Source organism: Miniopterus schreibersii (assembly GCF_964146895.1).
Source record: "Miniopterus schreibersii genome assembly, chromosome: 4".
Classification (NCBI taxonomy): Eukaryota; Metazoa; Chordata; class Mammalia; order Chiroptera; family Miniopteridae; genus Miniopterus; species Miniopterus schreibersii.
This window is the reverse complement of record NC_138105.1, coordinates 66,507,960-66,529,245: the sequence shown is the minus strand read 5'-3', so window position 1 is coordinate 66,529,245 and position 21,286 is coordinate 66,507,960. Positions and strand designations below refer to the sequence as shown.

The following is a 21,286-nucleotide window of genomic DNA, read 5'->3' as shown; positions in this document are numbered from 1 at the left end:
TTCCACTTGTTCTGGCTTACTGGCCTGTCTCAATGGGGGCCTTGAATTCACCCACAACTGAATTGAGACTTTATCACTTAAGTGCTGGGGAGCTACGAAGTTTTCTGAGCAGGGCCAGCACTTCTTCCGTGGGGTCAAGTCGGCTATCCTTCCTCTCGTTACCCCTTGGGGAAGGCGGTGGAAGGCGCCAAATCACAGCCGGCAGCTAGCAGCCCGTTCATCGCCCCTGGCAACAGACTCCGGAAGAACCACCGAGAAGAGGCACAGAGTGCAGAGCGGCCGCTGCAGGCCTGCAAAGCGTAGAATTCTAGAAAGGCGTGCTCCGCCGATTGTCACGTGGGCTGGCCTGGGAAGGCGGGACTTCCGGCAGCGTCTTATTTTTTTTCCGGTTGTTGGCTCCTACCAACCCACTGGGCCCTGCGCCCCCCCGCCCCCACGCGGCCCCGTGCCGCCGAGGCTGCCGCCACCATGAAGAAATTCTTCCAGGAGATCAAGGCTGACATCAAGTTTAAGAGTGCGGGTGCCGGACAGAAGCTCACGGAGTCGGTGGGGTGCGTGACCAGGGCTGGGGGTTGAGGCCCGGGGACGGAGACGGTCGGGGGAGGCCAGAGAGGGCGAGGAATGCGGAGGGGAGGCCGAGAGTCAGCGGGTAGACACCTCGGGGGCAGGGCTCGGAGAGCTGGTGGGACTAAGGGGAAGGGGAGGCCTCCGGGGGCGAAGCGGGAGGGGCGAGACCTGAGGGGGCGGGGCAGGAGGAAGGGACGAGGGGGGCGGGGCTGTAGAGAGCTGGTGACGAACCGAGCGACCTGGGAAGGGAGTAGGGGAGTGGTTAGGGAGAAGCCTGAGGGCGGAGAAGGATTCTTGAGTAAGCATATAGATTTGGGGGAATCTAGGTTACAGGGATTGGGAGCTGAGCCTAGAGAAGCAGTCTAGAGGTTTAGCGTTCCTGATGTGAGGCCCTGGTTCTGGGCTCTGGTTCTGGAGCGCGAAGGAGGACTGAAGGAGAGCCTGGAAGGCCAGGGAGCCTGAGGCATTGTTGGAAGAGTCGCCAAGGATTTAGGACGTCTGGGTGAATTGGAGGGGGCAGCGAGGGGCCTAGGAATGTCTGGAAGGAGAATGGAGACAGAGGTGGGTGGGTGGGAGAGAAGCCGTGTGTTTGTGTGTGAGTGTGTGTGTCTGTTTGTCTGTCTGTGATGGGAAGGAGCTGGAGGCCTTGTGGGTGATGGTTGGGGTAGGCTTTTGGGAGGTCTGGAAGGATAGTGGAGGTGGTATGCACACCCTAAGGCCTCTGTGAGTTTTCTGGGGAGGATTTGGAGAAGGGAAGGGCCTGGGGCAAGACTGAAAATTCAATGGGGATGTGTGTGGAGGGCCAGTGAAATGGTGAAGCAGGTGAGGATGCTAGACTGTCAGGGCTGAAAGGGAAGCTCCACTGGGGGATGGGATTAGCAAAGGGAGCCTGGGAGGTACTGGGCTGCTGCAGGGAGCTACAGAGGGGGCTGTGGGGACTGGGAGAGAGTGATTGAGGAAAGACCCCAGCCTGGGCAGGGGTCTGTGAGGAATAATAGATTGGATTGTGAAGAGGTAGGGGCTGGGAGGGGTAGGAGAGGCAGGACAAAATTTTCATTCTCTCAGGGCTCACCTTCTAGTGGGGGAAATGGAAAAAGAAACCAATACATGAATGGTTAAAGATTAGGTGTTGCCTGGGGCCGTGAAAAAAAACAGGGACAGGGGATAGTGAGTACTGGGGGGAACCTTTAGATGGTCCAGGAATGCCTGTCTGAGAAGGTGACATGTGAGCTGAGAGCTGGATGAGGTGAGATTTAGCCATGCGGAAATCAACCCGTCTCTCTCTCTCCGGCGCCCAGGCACTGGCGAGCGTGCACGCTTACACACACACATACACACACACACACACACAGCTTCTCTACCCTCTCCCAGACCTCTTTTTCTTATCCCACCCGCAGGCAGCCAGGTGGAATATTCTGGGCAGAAGGCATAGGAAGTGCAAATGCTCTGTAGCAGGAACTAGCTGGCCCTGTCTGAGCAACACCAGGGAGACCATTGTAGATAGAGTGAACCAGGGAGACGGGCAGGTTGTGCATGGCCATGGGGACATGGGTGGTTTTAGGATTCTGTTGTGCAGGTGTTGGGAGGACTTTGTGCAGACGTGTGATAAGCACTGACTTAGGTTTTAGAGGAATCCCTCTGCCTATCGGAGCCACAAAGGGGGGTGGGTGAGATGTCTTGGAAAGTGGCATTTTTATAGAAAGATCAGAATATCACATGGGAGTAGGATGGGTCTATATGACTCATTTTTCCGTCAACATGAAGTTCTCAGCTGTGGGGAGGGCTGGCAAGAGGGGCAGGTATTGGCAGGAAGCAGGCCCCAGAGGCCTTGGAACAAGAAGAGGGGATGCCTGCTTATCTGAGTAGAGTAAGAGGAGTGAGGCCATGAACTGAGAGCGTTGGCTCCTGGGAAGGTTTTACAGACTTAGCACAGGTGATCCCAACTATGGGGGCCAGGAGAGGTAGGTGAGTAAGACCAGAGTGGGAGGAAGGATTTTTCTGATGGAACATTCAAAACCAGCTCATTTTCTTGTTAAGTAGATTATTAAGCCATCCATCCCCTGGGGTCATCACAACACTTATTTCCCAGGATGGAGGTGAGATTAAACTACATCTTGTACCTTGCTTAACCCAGGTCTTGCAAAAGAAGATCTTAAGCCCTCCCTCAGAGGGGTGTTGGTATGAGGAATAAACACTGTATGCTGCCTGGTACACAGTAGGTTTTCAATTAATGAAATTGCAACTGCACCCTGGCCAGTGTGTCTCGGTTGGGCGTCATCCCATGCACTGAAAGATTGAGGGTTCAATTCCTGGTCAGGGTACATGCCTGGGTTGTGGGCTCAATCCCCAGTAGGGGGCATGCAGGAGGCAGCCGATCATGTTTCACTCTCACATCAATGTTTCTTTCTTTCTCCCTCTCCGTTCTCTCTCTAAAAATCAATAAACTATTATTTTAAAAAAAAACCTGCAACTGCTCACTGTTGCAGACAATGAGGGTTGAGCTTCTTAGGAGGGAGCAAGGAGAGAAATGATACCTTCAGTCGCATTAGTTCCTGAAGACATTAGGGTGCTGTCACACATGCTTCACCAGGATTGCCCCCATGTGTGTGGTGGGTGCTGTTACCTGTTACCCCCATTTAACAGATGATGCCTCTGGGGCCCAGGCCAGTGCATGACTTGCCCAAAGGGGCAGAGCTGGTGGTGAAATCACCATCTGCCTCCAGGGGCTCTGCTGTCTGTGTTAGAACCTTCTAGTGGCCACGGGGTGGGCGAGTAGGGGGCTAGGAAAAGGGTCATATCTGTCTGATGGGGCAAGAGTAGAAATGGGAGAGGGACAGAGACTCTTCTGTCTGGCCCCATATCACCTTACTTTTCCTATGTCTCCCCCAGGGAGAAGGCCCCCAAAGAAAAGCCCAACCAGCTGGCGCGCCAGCAGCCCCGCCAGGGACCCACCAATGAGGCACAGATGGCAGCTGCAGCAGCCCTGGCCCGGCTTGAGCAGAAGCAGCCCAGGGCCCGGGGCCCCACATCACAGGACTTCATCCGGAATCAGGGTGAGCTGTGGCATCCTTGGGCTGCAGTGGGGGCAGGCGAGGGGAGGTGGAGTGAAGCCTCTGCCTCTCTGTTCTCGAGGCCTGTCCGTGGCTGTTTACAGGCCCCAGATCCTGTGCTTGGCCCTGGATGAAAATAATTACATAACCAACGACTCTGAGGGGCTTTAAAATCACAGTTGTGAGAGTGGAGAAGTTCAGGGTGAAGAGGAACAAGGGTCTGATGTAGTTTGGGTGCCATGAATGTCAGGGAGGTTGAAGAGGGGAGGGAGGAGGAAGAGAAGGTGAGAAGTCGAAAGTCATCATCAGATGGTCAGGTGAAGACTGGGGGCATGAAGCATTGTTGCAGGAAGATGGGCCAGGACTTCAAGCTAGAAGCAGGACTAGAACTTGACCCACTTGAGGGCCAGCCCCGAAGGGGCCGTACACTGACCCATCTCTGCCTCTTCCTGCAGTGAGAAAGGAACTTCGAGCTGAAGCAACTGTCAGTGGGATCACAGAGGCACCAGGGACTAACATGGTAAAAGCATTCACGTGACATGACGCCCCAGGGGGTGGCCTGGGGCAGGGGAGCTGGCTCCCAGCACCTCAAGTTGTTGCTTGCATTTGTCTAATTGTCCATTTCCTCATCACCAGCGAAGTGCCCAGCCCTGGGCTGTAAGCACCTGGTACTGGGGGCAGTGGGTACGCAGAAGAGACATCAGGGTAAATAGAGGTCACCTCTGGCCTTGGGGAACCCCACCTTGAAAGGTAGAGGTGGATTGTGGCTGAGTGCAGTATTGACTGGGACCTCCACACTCAGGCCTAATGATGTCAGGCTTGGGTGCTGAGGGTAGGACTGGACTCCATTAGTTTGTTGGTTTCCTCCCCACCCTAACTTCATAACTCCATGAAGGTAGGTACTGTTATAGTTCACACTTTTCAGACAAAACAGGTTCAGGGAGGTGAAGGCAACTGTCCTCAGTCATGCACCTCAGAATTGGCAGGGGCAGAATGGGACCCCAGTCTGTGGGACTCCAAAGCCGGTACCCTTAGCACTGCCCCCTGTAGCCTTCTTGGGAGGTAGAAGGACTCTGTGGAGACCGGTGTAATCAGAGGCCATCCTAAAGGAGAGCTCTGCAGAAAGGGTATTCCTAACGGTTCAACCCTCGAATTCTCACTGGATTTTAGAGTGGAAGAGACCTTAGATATTGCCTAGGACTTGAGGTTCAGAGAGAGGCCAGGACTCCAGGGCACCATGACGCAACTCCTCACCACAAAGCCCCTTTACCAGGTAGCAGGGATCGGAACAGCAAAGCCATTGATAGAGTGCTGTGTCTGAAGCTGCTGTACACTTTTCTATCATTTCTTACCTTGTTGAATTCTGAGTTTGTCCTGTAGAGACATTTCACAGACGAGAAAACAGTCTCAGAGGGGCTCGGTCATGCGCCAGAGTGTTTCATGGTAGAGGGGATAGTGTTGAGACCAGGGATGTCTGACTCGCAGGGCCATGCTTTCAGGGCTATGGCAATCTGACTTGGGGTGGCCTCTGTCTACAGTCAAGGTTGACACTTTCATCCCCATCCCTCCAGGTACCCGAGCCTAAAGAGGAAGGCTCGACTCCCCTGGCAGTGCCTGGAGTGTACTTCACCTGCCCGCTCACAGGGGCCACCCTAAGGAAGGACCAGCGTGACACCCGAATCAAAGAGGCCATTCTCTCAGTGAGTGGAGGCCCCATGCCCCCATTCCTCACCTAGAGGCTCCAGGGTCAGGGCTGCCTTCAGTAAGCCCCAGTAAGGCTGGGTGGTACAGATCCTTCCTAGTGTTCTCACCTGTGTGTATCATATCTGTTGTCGCTTACTCAGAGGTAATGGTTACTTATGGTACAGAATACAATGCAAAAGGGTAGGCAGACAAAAGCTGCCTTCCACCCACCTCCCAGGCATTCTCCCAGGATGCAGCCTCTGTGGGTGGTTTACGTCCCTTTCCAGAGACATTGCAAATATGTACAAACTACTGACGTACTTGTATCTCCCCTTCACTTGCTTTGTTTTTTGTAAAAAGTAACATACTGCTCATATTTAATATAGTAACTGCCAGCTATTATTATCAGTACAAAAAGAGCTCCAGCATTTTTTTTCCTTAAAACTGAATCTGGAAATAATTTCAAACTTAAAAAAAACTTGCAAGAGGAACAGAAAGAACACCCTAATATCTTTGCTCTGGGTCTGAGTTTCTCATTAACCGTCATAACAGATTACTGCAAACTTGGGGGCTTCAAACGCACATGTCTAGTCTCTTAGAATTCTGGAAGTCAGAGTCCATCATGGCTCTCACTAGTGGCAGGAGGGCTGCATTTCTTTTGGAAGCTCTGTGGACGGTCCATTTATTTCCTGTCTTTTTCTGGTGTCCAGGTCACCTGTATCCTGTGGCCCCTTCTTTCATTTTCACAGCCAGCAGTGCCAGGCCAAGTCTTTGTCCGGCTACCGTCTCTCTGGTTCTCTCTCCTGATGGGCCCTTATGATTACCCTGGGCTTACCTGGATTATCCAGACTAATATTCCATTTTAAGGTCTGCTGGTCAGCAGCCATAATTCTGTTGCATATTCTGGGCTGCCAACGGCCTCCTCTTCCCTAGAGGTGAGGGCAGGGCTGAGGCCGAGGATGGAGTCATCAAAGGGCTTCTCTCCTTTTTTTCTGCTGTATGCATAGAGCTGAGTTCCCTGCAGTTAAGTGCTACTGGCCAGTCCACCATGAGACTGTTACTGGTGGTATTACTGCTGCCTCCTGAGTAGTGAGGCCTCCAGGCTGTGAGGTAAGTATTTTTTGACATCTTTACTCACTCCTCCCAGCACTTCTCCACTGACCCAGTAGCTGCTTCCATCATGAAGATCCATACGTTCAACAAAGACCGGGACAGGGTGAAGCTGGGCGTGGATACCATTGCCAAGTGAGTGGATACCCTTTCCCCACCGGGGATGCCAGCCCCTTAGGCCTCCAGCATGACCTGCTGAAGGGGCCCAGAAGGAGCCTGGCCCTGGGAGTCAAGCCAAGCCCTACCCTTTACTGCCCCTGAGCCCATGACGAAGGGGCTTGGCCTCTTTATCTGTCTGTAAAATGAAGGGGTTTACAGAATTGGTAATTCCCAACCCTAGCTTCCCCTTGGGATCATCAAAGGAATGGGAAGGAGGTGAGTTCCCACCCAGCTCCCCTGACTGAGCAGGTCCGGGGGTACTGGAAGTCCTTATTGCTCACGAGCCCCCAGGTAGATACTGTGGCCCATTGGCCCTGGTAGCCTGTTATTCTGACTCTGTTCATTCCATCCTGATACTGTAGTCTGTTGGTGCCCTCCAAAGGAGGCAGGACCCAGGAACAGGCACAGGAATGGGCATCAGGTGGGCAGTGGTGTCCTGTGCTGGCCCAGGCTGTTGGCACCAGGGGTCAGGCTCCATGAGGTATCCGAGGTGTGATGGCACCGCCCCCCAGCCCTCTTACCACAAGCCTGGATGTGGCTCTGGGGTGCTGTCCACCTGGGGGTGGGAGGTACAGAGGAGCCAGTCGGTCAACCCAGACCTGTCCCGGTTCCCTAATTCTGCCCCAGGTACCTGGACAATATCCACCTGCACCCTGAGGAGGAGAAGTACCGGAAGATCAAGCTGCAGAACAAGGTGTTCCAGGTGAGGGCTGTGTTGAGTGACTTTTAGCTTGTGTAGCCAGCATGGCTGGGCCTCCAGTCACATAGGGCTCAGTCTGGTGGTGGGGTCAGTCGGAGTGCTCCTCCAGGGGTTTCAAGTTGAGGTGGGCAGAGGTGGCAGGTGGAGAGGGCATTTTATGAATATAGGTCACACAGGATATCTATATTTAATCTGCATTCACCACCACCCGTGGCGTGTTCTGACTTTTCTTTAGTTGGGATCATATCAGCACAGAGATTTATGGCTTCTGTGGAAAAATCAAGGGGTCCACCCTGTTACCTGTGCTGCTGGCAGGGCACTGACTGTCTCCCCCATCATCATACACAGCCCCCTCCCAATTTTTGGGACCCCCCCAATGATGTTTTTTGGCTCTTTAGTTCTTTACCATGGTTGTTAGCCTTTGGGGTCCCACACCCTCTGTGACTAGCTGTGGCAGCCTGTCCTTAGGCAGCTATATGGGGATTTGTCCTGTCTAGTAGGCAGCAGACGCTCCAAAAGAGGAGGATGCTGGGCCTGGTGGGATGGGTTGTGCAGTGAGGTTGGTGGGGCTTGAGGAGGCCCAAGGGCCCTGCATGACTTCCAGCTCTGCTCCCAGGAACGCATTAACTGCCTGGAAGGGACCCACGAGTTTTTTGAGGCCATTGGTTTCCAGAAGGCATTGTTGCCAGTTCCAGATCAGGGTAAGCTGGGTAGAGAAAGGCCTTGGCTAAGTTGGTAGGTGGGGGTGTGAGGGGCCCAGCTCGGGGGTCTTTCTGCCATGACATAGTGACATCCCTGCATGTCCCAGAGGGCCCCGAAGAGTTCTACGTTCTAAGCGAGGCCGCCTTGGCCCAGCCCGAGAGCCTGGAGAGGCATAAGGAGCAGCTGCTGTGCGCTGAACCTGTGCGGGCCACACTGCTCCGCCAGCGCCGTGTCTTCCAGCCCTCACCGCTGGCCTCTCAGTTTGACCTGCCCTCTGACTTCTTCAACCTCACGGCCGAGGAGGCCAAACGGGAGCAGAAACTCAGGTCTGAGGCGGTGGAGAGGCTGAGCATGCTGAGGACCAAGGCTATGCGGGAGAAGGAGGAGCAGAGGGAGATGCGCAAGTACACTTACACACTGCTGCGTGTCCGTCTTCCCGACGGCTGCCTCCTCCAGGGTGTGTGCTTCCCACTGGTCAGGGTGAGGCCTGGGAGGTGGTGTCTGTGCTAATTTGGCTGAGCTGGGTGTAGTGTAATAACTGCATCTGTGGGTTTGCTGCACCTCCAGCAGGAGTGGAAGGCTTCTCTGGTCTGAGCTCCTCTGGGCTCTACTCTGCTTGTCTGGGCTGGGGGATTCCCATGATCTCCAGCCCCACTCTAACTGTTCCACCCCTCAGGGACCTTCTATGCGCGGGAGCGGGTGGCAGCACTGTATAGCTTTGTCCGGGAAGCCTTGCAGAATGACTGGCTCCCCTTCGAGCTGCTGGCCTCGTGTGGGCAGAAGCTGTCAGAGGATGAGAACTTGGCCTTCAATGAGTGTGGGCTGGTGAGTGACAAGCTGCCTCATGCTGGCTGTCTGGGTTCACATTGAATCCACACATACTCCCTGTGAGGGTGGCACTCTTTAGTATGGGGTGGTGCTAGGAGCCAGGGTCCCAGGACCAGGCTTCCTTGGTTTCAGTCCTACCTTTCCCTTTACTAGCAGTGTAACCTTGAGTGAGTAACTTGTCTGTGTCTCAGTTTCCCACCTTTAAAATGGGAAGGAAGGTGGCAAGTGTGTTATTTCGAGTCCTCTGAGGACCCAGATGGGACTGGAAATGTGGGAATTTCCTGATGCAGGGAGACCAGGAAGGAAGGTGGCCTGGGACAGCCTCAGCTAGATCAGGAGGTGTCCCTGAGCCCTGCCTTTCTGTAGGAGGCACCACTGTTTCAGGAATAGGTTGACTATGTGAAGGCCATCACTGGTGTCACTAGTGGGGGGTAGCCCTCGCAGTGTGTGGCCCTTGTTCCAACATGAAGATTTGAACATGAAGGTGTGAGCTCTGTCACATAAAGGCCAAAACAAGGCTGACGCTTCTCCCCTCACCACAGGTGCCCTCAGCCCTCCTGACCTTCTCGTGGGACATGGCGGTACTAGAGGACATCAAGGCCGCAGGGGCCAGGCCAGACTCATCTATCCTGAAACCCGAGCTCCTGGTAACCATCGAGAAGCTCTCGTGAAATAAAAGCAGGGCTGGCTTCAGCCCCCATGGGTCTGTTTCATGCTCTCCTGCTTCCTCCACCACTGCTCATGTCCTCATTCTCCGTCCACTCCAAGGCCTCCCAGCTTCTTCTGGGACTGTTTGCCCAGCCCACAGGGAGGGGAGAGCCACTGGTTGGCCTGTGACCGTCACCCTGGGGGCTTTCAGGGGACAGCTGCTGTGCTGTCCTAGGTTGGGCTGGGTCTAACTAAGCCTTCTCCAGCTGCTATTAACCTGATTAATGGAACCCCAGGAATGACAAACTTGGGCGCCTTCCTGGGCAGGAGAGTGGGCCTGCAGCATAGGCCCAGGTCCCACGTTCTGTCGCCCAGGCACCACGGCTGGCCCTGAGGCTACCCTTTGGAGCTGCTGGTGATAGTGGCGTAAGGAGATGCTGGGCCTGTCAGGACAGAGTTCTGTAACACTAAATTCTGAATCCAAATAAACAGGCTGTTTGACTAGTCTCCTGGTGGTGAATTCCAGCTGTGTGTTGCAGGTCAGGTCAGTAGCTACATTCACCCAGTGGATGAGCCTGTCTTGCTGAGGAAGGGTGCCCCAGGGACCCTGGGCTGTGGAGCTAGGGTCTGAGGCCTGCAGAACGGTTCCCGTAGATGTCCACGTCCTCACCCCTGGAACCTGTGAATGTTACTTTATGTGGCAAAAGGAACTTTTGTGATTAAGGACCTTGAGATGGGAGATTGTACTGGATTTTCCAGATGGAACCAGTGTCATCAAAGAGGTTCTTATACATGGAAGGAGGAGGCAGAAGAGATAGGAAGATACTATGCTGCAGGTTTCAAAGATGGAGTAAGAGGCCATGTGCCAAGGAATGGAGGGGCCTCTAGAAGCTGGAAAAGGCACAGAAATGGATTTTCTCCTGGAGCTTCTAGAAGGAACCAGCCTTGTCCAGACCTGTATTTTAAAGTAGTGAGGCCATGTCAGATATGACACCTAGAACTGTAAGAACAAGTTTGTGTTGTTTTAAGCCAGTTTGCAGTGACAGGTTACAGCTACAGGGAACTAAAACAGGGAAACCCAAGACCTGGAACGTCAAAGATACTCAGCCCTGATCACACCCAGGATGTGAGATGCCCCCTTCACCACTCACCTGGGTCATACCTCTCCTATTACCCCCAGGTGGGCTGCTGGCTCTAGTTCCTGTTAGATCTGTTAGATTCTCCCCTGCATGGAGGCCTGGTGGCTGGTTCTCTGGACATTGCCAGCTGGGTGATGCTTCAAGGTCCCAAATGTGGGTTTTTATATATATATATATGTGTGTGTGTATATATATATGTATATGTACAGGTATATATATGTGTACATATATATGCACACACATACATACATACATAAATGTTTAATTCTCACCTGAGGAATGAGGATATTTTTTCCCATTGATTCTGGAGAGAATGGGGGCAGGCGAGAGAGGGAGGAGAGAAACATCCATGATTGGTTGCCTCCTACATATGCCCTGATCGGGGGCAGAGATTGGATCTGCAACCCAAGTACGTGCCCTTGACTGGGAATCGAACCAGCTACTCTCCGGTGCACAGGCACGCGCTTTAACCACTGAGCCACGCTGGCCAGGGCCCAAATGTGATTTTCAAAGCAAAACTCCCTTGTAATCCCCTCAGCAAGCAAGTTTCCCCCATGTATGCCCTTGCCTCACACAGATGTGGGACCCACGCCTATCTCCTTTGCTGCCATATCTTGGGAACCCAGCATGGCCTCACCCCTGTCACTTAGGTCCTATGTCCCCTCTCTGTCCCCAGCTGCTGCTAGGGCTCAACTGCAAGTTGTCAGTTGTCAGATATCCAGCTAAAACAGGCTTAAGGGGACTTGACAGGTGGTCATGTCCACAGGTGTAACATTATGTACCTCTATCCTGTGCACACACCTGTATTCAGCTACACCCTGCCTCCAGCAGGAGGTCCTGGCCAGGGCTCATGCCCTCACTCTGCAATGGGTGTTTCTCAGCCCCACCCATATAGGGCCCCTGAAGGATTAGGGTGTTTGTGGGAGTGGAAAACCTGGGGAGTCTTGGCTACCAGACAGCAACAGGGTTGAGTTGCTGTCTGGCTGTATCCAGCTGATATGAACTGTTCTGCACATTGATATGCCTGCTGGCTCTTCTTACATTGAGGCAGGAACAAAAACAACTCGATATGAAGGGTTGGCAGGACAGGAGTCCAGGTTGGATGGTATGTGTGAACTCTGCCAAAACATCAGCTCCGAGTCCAACATATGCTCAGATGCCTGTCATGCTGTCACTGCCCCAATATGGGGCCGCTCCAGGTCCTTCGGGAACAGGGCTCCAGAGTCTAGCTGGCTCCACTCAGTTTCAATACTCTTCTGTGGTGTGGCCTGACCCAGAAGTCCATCTGGAAGCCAGGATTCAGATCTCAGAGGCCCAGAATACGCCCTGCTCACCTCCCAAGGGGCAGGAGGAACTGATGGGCACAAGTATCTGCTGAGAAGCCATACCCTGAACTAGGTCATTGGGGAGGCAGAGGATTTCACAACAAAGAGATAGGACAGTGCTTTTGCAAAGTGGAAAGCTTGATACAGATGCCACAATACGTGAGGTAGAAGGAATGGACACCTCACAGCACAGAACGGCACCAGGCTCAGGCGACAAGTTAAGGTACACACTCACAGAAACAATGTGTTGAAAAAATGACAAACCAGGTCAAGGCTAGACAATAAGTTTATACACGTCCATGTCAGTCCCGGTGCCACACTACACCGGCAGGGCTCCAATTCATTTATAAGCATTTCATCATAGTGCCTGCTCAGGATCCTTAGCACACAATTAGGATTCCCCGTACAGGCCAACACATTGCAATAATGCTTTATTAAAGGGCAGATTAATACGCAGCTTTCGGGGGAAATTTTTACAAATAACAAAAAGAATGAGTCAAGCATCCTATATACTTTCCAACCCTTGAGGGGGCATATGCGAAGCAGGACAAAGTGCTCTTTACACAGGAATCATAGGACTTTCAAGTATCTGAGAAGCATCTGAGAAAACCCTAACCATTCTACATAAACACACCCGCCAGTTTGCAGTGCTCAGGAGGGGCTGAGTGAGCTGGAGGGCATGGGGCTCTCGCTGGTGTCCATTCCCACAGGCCTTCCAGCTCTGGGAGTGGTTCCACAAGGGTCCTGGACCTCTGCAAGGAAAGAGAGGTAGGGCTTTAGTGGCTGTAGCTGTGTCCCCAGGGCCTAAAACAGCTCTGGGAGCCTTCTTCGGGTAAGACCCCTTGATCCAACTGTGGTTAGAGAAGGGGCGTGGCTCTAGCTCCCAGACCTATCCCCCTTTTCTAGACAGATGTACTACCTTCCCGCCCTCAGGCAGCCCCTGTCCCCTCTTCAGCTCACTCAGAGGAAGAGCCAAATCTGGGCCTGAAGCCTCTCAGCAAAGGGGAGGAAACTAGGACACCAAGGTTAAGTGGCTCTGTCAAGGACTTCAGGTTCCCTGAGCCCGGCATCACTGCTATTCTCCTCCCTGGAGAAGCTCAGAGGCACCTCACTGGTGCCAGGAACCCTACCTTCTGGACTCTTCTTCCCTGACACCTCCCATCCATCGTCCACCTCGGCAGCAACCAACCTTCAGTTCTTTGGTCTCCTAAATGTAGCTTAGGAAACCAAGTCAGATCCTCCAGGGCCTGGATTGGACCCAACTGCCCATCCCACATTAGACCAGCTCACCAAGTGTCTTTCAGAGTCTTTTAATTCAACCCCCGTTATATATAAAAGAGAGCCAGTGAAAAGGTGAGAATAGGGTGCACACTCTTCCCCCTGCTGCCAGCCTACATTAGAAGAGGTTCTGGGGGTCTTTCTCACCAGAAACATCTGAGATGTTCATCATCACACAGTCACCATCCTCTTCCTCCTCCTCCTCCGTGTCTGCCTGGAAGCCATCCAGGTCCCCAGCTCCAACCTGAACAGACAAGGGGGCACGGGCCGTTAGCATGGGCGCTTTGGGGCAGAGCAGTGTATGCCCCTCCTGCTACATGTATCTATACTTCTGACCTCCTTTACTGTTCTGACAACATATTGAAGGAGTCCATTTGATAGCCGATGACCAAAGGAAACCTTGGGAAGTTCCCTCCAATGAACTAATTCAGAGCTCTGAAAAGTATCACTATCTTATTTACCTCATTACAAAAATAACTTGTGAACTGTTTTTGAATTAGAATTCTGGGTTTCTGGTTTGGTTTGAAAAAGAAATTGACAAAGCACACACTTTCTTCAAATTTATTACTTGAAATAAATGGCTGAGAGCCCAGTCGGTTAGTGCTTTCTCTGTCCCTTCTGCCTGATGCTTGACAACTCTCAACTTATGTTTAGACCAGTTTGGCCAGTGTGGGTACTACCCGGGCAAATGTGGACAGAAGTCAGGACAGGAGGGACAGGGGACAGCAGGAAGGCCTCTACGGGGGCTAGAATTTCCAAGATTCTTGGGCAATTTTCATTGGTATTCAGCAGAGGGGACAGACAGACAGTGGAAAGTAGCAGAACTAATTTTAAACATTAACCACCCACAGGAGTGCTCACTCTCTGTAAATGGACAAGGAACTGGCAGAGACAGGAACAGACTTATTTCAATAGAGAAGCTACTTCTGAAAATACTTTGAAGTTCCTGTGCTACAAAAATCTCCATTTGCCTGGAAAAGGGACGACAGAGCAGCAAGTTGCAGATTGGGTTCCTGACCTAGTTGGCAGACTGGGCTCAAGTTTGGGGCATCATCAGTTCCTGGTGAGTACGCTTCATGCATGGACTCCTGGGTGGCTGGAGCATCACAGAGATAGGAATTGTCCCTAGAGCAAAAGCAGGAGCTGCCACTGCAGGATGCTGAGGGTGATTTCTAACTATGCGTTCTAAAGAACTGATCACAGAAGAGCAGACAGCCTAGCTCTCAACTATGTGGATTTGGGGATATTTGTTTGGGTCTGTTAGGCAAAAAGAACAGGGATTTCTTCATAGCCTCCCCTGGTCACTGGGCGCTCCAGGCAGGAAACACAAGTATAGAGGAATGACTATCTATAACCCTCCAGACACAGGACAGGCTATACAATATTCTACAGTGAAAATTTAGGATAACACCCTGAGCCCATTGTGCTGAACTGTCAGCAGCTTATTTATTTATTTATTATTATTATTTTTTAAAATATATCTTTATTGATTTCAGAGAGAGGAAAGGAGAGGGAGAGAGAGAGACAGAAACATCAATGATGAGAGAGTCACTGATCAGCCGCAGCCCGCAACCCGGGCATGTGCCCTGACCGGATCAGCAGCTTTTTTAAAAAGATGTTTTTATTGATTCAAGAGAGAGAGGAAGGGAAAAGGATACAGAGAGAGAAACATCAATGAGAGAGAAACATCAGTTGGCCACCTCCTGCACACATACCTACTGGGGATCGAGCCTGCAACGTGGGCATGTGCCCTTACTGGGAATCAAACTTGTTACCTGGTTCACAGGTTGACACTCAACCACTGAGCCACACCTGCCAGACTGTCAGCAGTTTACTGTAATGGGAAAGCTCATCACCCTGCTGTCACTGCTGCATGTGGTGGACGCAGAGATGGAAAACGAGGAACATGTGAAATGGGCAGGAGTTAGAGATATTTGGCAACTGTCAAGAACTCCGGCTGTGTAACAATTGTTCTTTTAGTTTTGTTTTGATTATAGAATATATTTTACTGGAAAGGGGAAAGAGAACTTCTCCCCATTTAAAAAAAAAAAAAATATATATATATATACACACACACACACATACATACACACATACACATATTTTTTCCCCAGAGAGGGTGGAAAGGAGAGAGAGAGAGAAAGAGACATTGATGTGAGAGAGACACATCAACTGGTTGTTTCCCACTCGTGCTCTGACCTGGGATTGAGCATGCAACCGAGGTACGTTCCCTTGGCCAGAATAGAACCCAGTACCCTTCAGTCCTTGGCTTGATGCTCTAACCACTGAGCCAAACCGGCTAGGGCACCTCTCCCCACTTTAAAATAAAACCTAGGCCCACAGATCTGAATCACTCTGGTGCCAGAGACACCTGGTGGCAAAGTTGGTGTCTCACCCCAGCCTGTTCATCTAACTAGATCATAATATCCTGTAAACTCAGGGTTTAATGCTGATTTTTGAACTCTAAATGAAGATTTAAAAATTCTCAACAGCCCGGCTGGCGTGGCTCATTGATTGAGCAATAACCTATGATCCAGGAGATTGCTGTTCATTTCCCAGTCAGGGCACATGCCCAGGTTGTGGGCTCGATCCCCAAAAGGGGGCATGCAGGAGGCAGCCAATTAATGACTCATCGATGTTTCTCACTCTCTCCCTCTCCCTTCCTCTTTCTGATATCAACAAAAATCTATTAAAAAAAAGAAAATCTCAACAGCCCTAGCCAGTTTGGCTCAGTGGTTAGAGCATTGGCCTTTGGACTGAGGAGTCCCGGGTTCAATTCTGGCCAGGGGCATGTGCCTTGGTTGTGAGCTCGATCCCAAACCAGGTCAGGGTTGTGTGGGAGGCAGCCAATCGATGTTTCTCTCTCTCCCCCTTCCACTCTCTCTGAAAAGCAATGGAAAAAAATATCCTTGGGTGAGGATTAAAAAAATAAATAAATAAATATAAAATAAAAACATTTAAAAAAGAAAACTTCAACAAGGCCCGACCAACTCTAAAATATTCACACACATTTATAGTTTAGCTACAACTACTTCTGAGGGTGCAGAAATACCAGTCAGCAGCTTCCCCCCAAAATGTAGGGTAAGTGTTCCACATGCTCCTCCAATCTTCCATTCTAGAAAGTTGTACCTGTCTCCCACTTTGTGTCAGCACTGTGTGGTGAGAGGCCTTACACATGTATCCCCCAAGTCAAGACAGGGGCAAAGGGTGGTAAGTTCTCATTTCCCAGCCTCTCTTACAACTCAGAGTGGCTGTGCCTAAGCATTTTGGCCAGAATGAGACAGGTGGAAGTCAGCTGGGGTGAGAGTCCCTTTCCAGCTAAATATACAGGCTCAGCCACCCTCATCCTGCTGGCTGGCCACATACTAAGGAGGGAGCGGGAGATAGAAGGACCTGGCTACTAGAGTAGGGTGTTACATGAGCTCAGGACTAGTTGCTGGAGACAAACCCCCACAACATAGGGGCTCTGTTACCTGAGAATGGATATAGTCCTGTGGGATCAGGGCTGTCAAGTGCTCGAGTGCTCCAAGGAGCAGGGGTGAGGCTGATTGCCCACAGAACTGTTCCCAGAACATCCCAAAGAGCCAGCATCCACTGTGCTGGCCCATGCTGTGGTCCTGGAACTTCCCAAAGGATTCCCTGAGAAAGGGCTTTGAAATGCAGACTTTAGCCCCCTACCACTTACTGAATCAGTTATAGAGGCCAGCATACCCAGATCTTCTAAGGTTTTAACCCCTTTCCTGCACAGTGCTTCTGCAACAAGGAGTGGAGTCCATAACAACTGCATAGGGCCGCTGCTATATGCGTATCATCGGGTGACATGCCCCGTTTCACTGATTCCCAGGCACACACTTTCTCCTATATCTACCTCTGACCTGGGAGAGCACCTGCATGTAATGGGGCAAAACCACTGCTTTTCATGTAGGAAAACACAGGCTATGAACACAAATGAGGATGACTATGAGAAAAGCAAAGATCAAGAATGCAGCTGAGCCCCCACATGAGACCCTGTGGGATTCCAAAGCACCCTAATGAACACCACCCTAACAGACAATAGCACAAAGGTGCCTGAGGGAGAGCTGATGGGGCGGAGGCCTGGGAATTCTACTTGTGAGTTCACACAAAGGGTATCTTGCAGCACCACTCATTTTCAAATCAGGGGTTCCTAGATTGCTTCAACCAGAATAGCAACATGTGGGTTCCTTCTAAGACTGGGTTAATAATGAGATAAACTACAAAAGGTACTGTGTAGCTCAAACACCTAATGGATCTAATGAAGCTGATCATTTCAGTCCAAGGCCCAAGGAGAGAAGTGTTTGGGGGTCTGTGGCCCAACTCCTCACCCAGTGGGCTCCCCACAGCACCAAGGTGCATCCACAGGCAGGCTGAGCTATGCATACAAGTGCTCACAGACAGGGGCTCTGGGGTGACAACTGGCATTGGACTGTTCTGATGGTCCCTCTTGCTGTGACAGTTTAAGATTTACTGTCACATTCCAGGAGCAATTTCTTTTGCTTCCTTGCCCTGATGACTTTATTTTCTAAGTCTCATAGTAACTCATGTCAGAGGATCCGGAGCTGGGAGCGAAGAGTAAAGGGGGCATACACAGACTCTCCTCCTGTTACCACTGCTACAGCCCTCAAAGCACAGCTCCCGCAGCAGCACTGCCCTCCTGAAGAGGGCTCTGGATGTGAGTGGGAGACCTAGCTCTTATCTCACCTTCATTAAAATCTGTAAGTCTGTGAGATGCCGACCCAAAGTGAGGACCTAAACTGAGGTTCCATCAAGCCTTGAAAAGACATGGTGGAAACGTAAATGCATATAACTAAGTGAAAGAGCCAATCTGAAAAGCCTACATACTGTATGAGTCCAACAATGTGACATTCTGGAAAAGACAAAACTATGGATATGGTAAAAGGATCAGTACTTGCCAGGGGTTAGGAGGGAAAGAGGATGACTAGGCAGAGCAGAAGATTTTTAGGGCAATGAAACTCTTCTGTGTGATACTGTAATAGTGGATACACGTCATTATACCTTTGTCCAAACCCATAGGATGTGCACAACCAAGAGTGAACCCTGATGTCAACTACAGACATTGGATGCTAATGACATGTCAACGTGAGTCTATTGACTCTAACAAGCATAGGGTTCTGGTGGGGGATGTTGATGGGGGAAAAGGCTATGCATGTGTGTGTTGAGGGAGAGGTAATATGGGAAATCTCTGTATCTCCCCCTCAATTTTGTTGCCTAAATTTTTTTTCTTATTCCTCACCCAAGGATATTTTTTCCATTGCTTTTCAGAGAGGGGGGGGGGAAGAGAAGCATCAATGTGACAGAAGAGACACATTGATTTGTTGCCTCCTGCTCGAGCCCCGACCAGGACAGAGCCAATAACCAAGGTATGTGCCCTTGGCCAGAATTGAACCAAGGACCCTTCAGTCTGCGGCCGACACTCTAACTACTGAGCCAAACTGGCCAGGGCTGTTGCCTCAATTTTGCTGTGACTCTAAAAAATAAACTTTATTAAAAATAAAAATGCCACTTTGGGGGCCTCCCTGCCCCGCTCAGGCCCTCAAGCACCCTGCTGCTCACCTGGCCATCATGCCTGCGTTTTTTCATGAACTGGGTGATGCACATGCTTCCTGCTGACTTCCTCTTCAGCGAGATGGGTGTCCCCTGGCTGGGCCCTGCGGCAGGGACGCTGCCACTGTCCTCCTTAGTGGCTGAGGGCACCATGGTGATGTAACTCCACTGGCATGGCACGGGCAGGTGCTCCTGATCAAAGCTCTTCAGCACCTGTGAGTGGACGTACCAGCACATCCTGAAATCAGGCCTCTTCTCGTATACTGAGTTCTCAGAAATAATACGCTTGAGCCTGGCCTTGGATGGGACAGTGTTGTCCTCTCCGGTGGTGGGGGTCTGCGGGCGGGAAGAGCTGGGGCTTGGAGGGCTGGGGGAGCTGCTCTCAGGACTGTTAGTGTCCTTGCTGAGCAGTCCTTGGCGGCAGCACTCCTGGAATTCCCGGATGATCACTTTGCTTCCGTTCACATTCCCATGCAGCAGCGGGAGCAACTGGGCCAAGACTAGCAGGGAGAGGAGGGGACATGGGTAGTGTCAGACATGGAGAGAAAAGCAATAAACACTGCACATGGTTCCTGAACCTGTGGCCAAGATTGAGGGACACAATCAGCTTCAGGTGGCCTTTTAAGGATAGATTTAAGACACATGAACTTGCTCTGGAAGAGATTCTGTGAAGCCCAAACTTCACAAGGCATATTAATTCAGATAAACTATTGCATCTGACTTTATGCCCCTGTGTTTCCTTAGTAAGGGTCAGTGGTCCTTCCCAGCTTTGAAGAGTGAGGAGGTACAGGAGTTAGGAATGAGAGTGACCCTGGGCCAAGCACTCTGGGCCTGTGTCCTTGTTGATAAACAGGGCTAATTAAACTACCTGCCTTGTACTGCTATTGTGAATATCAGAGAAGGAACACATGTGCCAAGTGCTGGCCTTTGTGATTTGTTGAAAGAACTTCTAAATTATTAATTTACTCGCCTAAGAGGTCTTCTACCCTTGGCCCTGGACCAACCTGGGCCTCAGAGCAAGTGGGAGCCCAACCCCCTTCCACCCCAGCCCCAAGCCAGCACTCACTGTGCTGGTCCTTCTTCTTTCTCTTGGAGGCCTTGGGCGTCTGTTCCTCCTCGGAGAGGACTGTCTCTAGAAGGCACGCCGTGAACTGCTCTAGAACCTTCAGGTCAGCGCTGCTATCCTTATCTGCCGCCCAGACACAGCCAATCTTCACAGGCTGCAGCACGTGGAACCGCTTTCCCTTGGCTAAAAACTCATCCCACTCCTTGGCCTTCAGCTTCTGGCGGACCTTGTGGTTCTCAGGGTCAGCACACTCCTTGCAGGTGAGAGAAGAGATGCTTACTCAGGGTCCCACTCCCCTCAGCCCCAGGCTCTGCAGTCCCAGCCTTGGGGACAGTGAAGGAAAGAGCAAGTGGGTGCAGTTATTTGCAGGGTCAGGGAAAGGGCAGAAACATCTTCATGGCTCCCACAGTGTCCTAGTTGTCCCTTTTCTAACATTACAGGAGATCAATAACTCTAAGAGTTTTTCTAGATTGAATTGTAATTGGCACATTTGGTGTTTTAGAAGCATCTATCCTGTCTAGCTGTGACTGACAAGTCACAGGTGTACAAGAGGCCTCTTAACGCCTCTCAATTTTCAGGTTAACAATGTGGTCCTGGGAGCTGTTGAATGAATCCAAAATCAACATGCCCAGTATAGTCACAGGGCTGGGCATCTCCCACACCAGATGATACCACTCTCTAAGACAGATGTGCTTATGGGTATGAGACACCAGCCTGCCTTATTAGTTGGAAATGTATACAGGACACATGCCCTTGAAATATCACTTTGAGAAACAAAATCATTCCCCAAGCATATCCTACCTGTTACTATTTCCCTACTACCCAAACACCACAACCAACAGGCCTTTGGAACCCTAAAAATGGCTTACTCAAAAGTTCAACCATGTGGCAAAATTTAAAAAAAAATTTTTTTTTAATATCTTTATTGATTTCAGAGAGAGGAAAGGAGATGGAGAGAGAGATATAGAAACATCAATGATGAGTCATTGATCGGCGGCAGCCCGCAACCCGGGCATGTGCCCTGACTGGAAATCGAACCCCGATCACCTGGATCCTAGGTTGACGCTCAACTGCTGAGTCATCACGACCAGCTGGGCGTGGCAAAATTTAGAAAGTTGGTGGTGGTGGGGTAAACTTGAAGGGAAATGGGGGAACCTTCTGGAGAGATGGTAACTTCTATATTTTATATCTGGTGGTGGTTTCACAAATGTTGTCAATTATTAAAACTCATCAAACTGAATAATTAAAGAAAAAAAAAAGTTTGGTGAGCTGACTCACGAACCATAGTAGCTATCTGACCCAAGTTTCTTCTCACGCCCTCCTATCACTACAGATTTTCTCTCACCTTTGCAAATTCTCCCACCCTTCCAGACAAACTCTGGCTCAAGGTCTAGCATTCCGACAAATGACCACACATTGGGGCTCACCTTCATGGCTATCAGGGGTGA

At 51.0% G+C, this 21,286-nt stretch overlaps 2 protein-coding genes across 6 annotated transcripts in view; one reads left to right on the top strand and one right to left on the bottom strand.

The window, feature by feature from the left end:
* The first annotated feature begins 344 nt into the window (after positions 1–344).
* UBXN6 (UBX domain protein 6) lies at positions 345–9,954 on the top strand. Of its 2 annotated transcripts, none has more exons than XM_081137264.1 (10): positions 345–551; positions 3,457–3,620; positions 4,073–4,137; positions 5,189–5,317; positions 6,448–6,545; positions 7,197–7,272; positions 7,886–7,970; positions 8,078–8,428; positions 8,648–8,796; positions 9,342–9,954. In XM_081137264.1, the coding sequence occupies exons 1-10, from the start codon at positions 469–471 to the stop codon at positions 9,468–9,470; spliced, it is 1,329 nt and encodes a 442-aa protein (XP_080993390.1). In that variant the 5' UTR covers positions 345–468; the 3' UTR covers positions 9,471–9,954. The 2 variants fall into 2 exon arrangements, with proteins under 2 accessions (XP_080993390.1, XP_080993391.1); XM_081137265.1 differs by lacking the exon at positions 345–551 and adding an exon at positions 1,751–1,813.
* A 2,225-nt stretch (positions 9,955–12,179) lies between these two features.
* CHAF1A (chromatin assembly factor 1 subunit A) overlaps positions 12,180–21,286 on the bottom strand; it is a 28,863-nt gene continuing 19,756 nt past the window's right edge. For all 4 annotated transcript variants that reach the window (XM_081137260.1, XM_081137263.1, XM_081137261.1 and 1 more), the window contains exons 12-15: positions 19,839–20,091; positions 18,782–19,272; positions 13,337–13,433; positions 12,180–12,663 (exon numbers count right to left, since the gene is read on the bottom strand). In XM_081137260.1, coding sequence (XP_080993386.1) covers positions 12,563–12,663; positions 13,337–13,433; positions 18,782–19,272; positions 19,839–20,091 — 942 coding nt within the window. In that variant the 3' untranslated portion in view covers positions 12,180–12,562. The remainder of the gene's footprint in view (positions 12,664–13,336; positions 13,434–18,781; positions 19,273–19,838; positions 20,092–21,286) is intronic.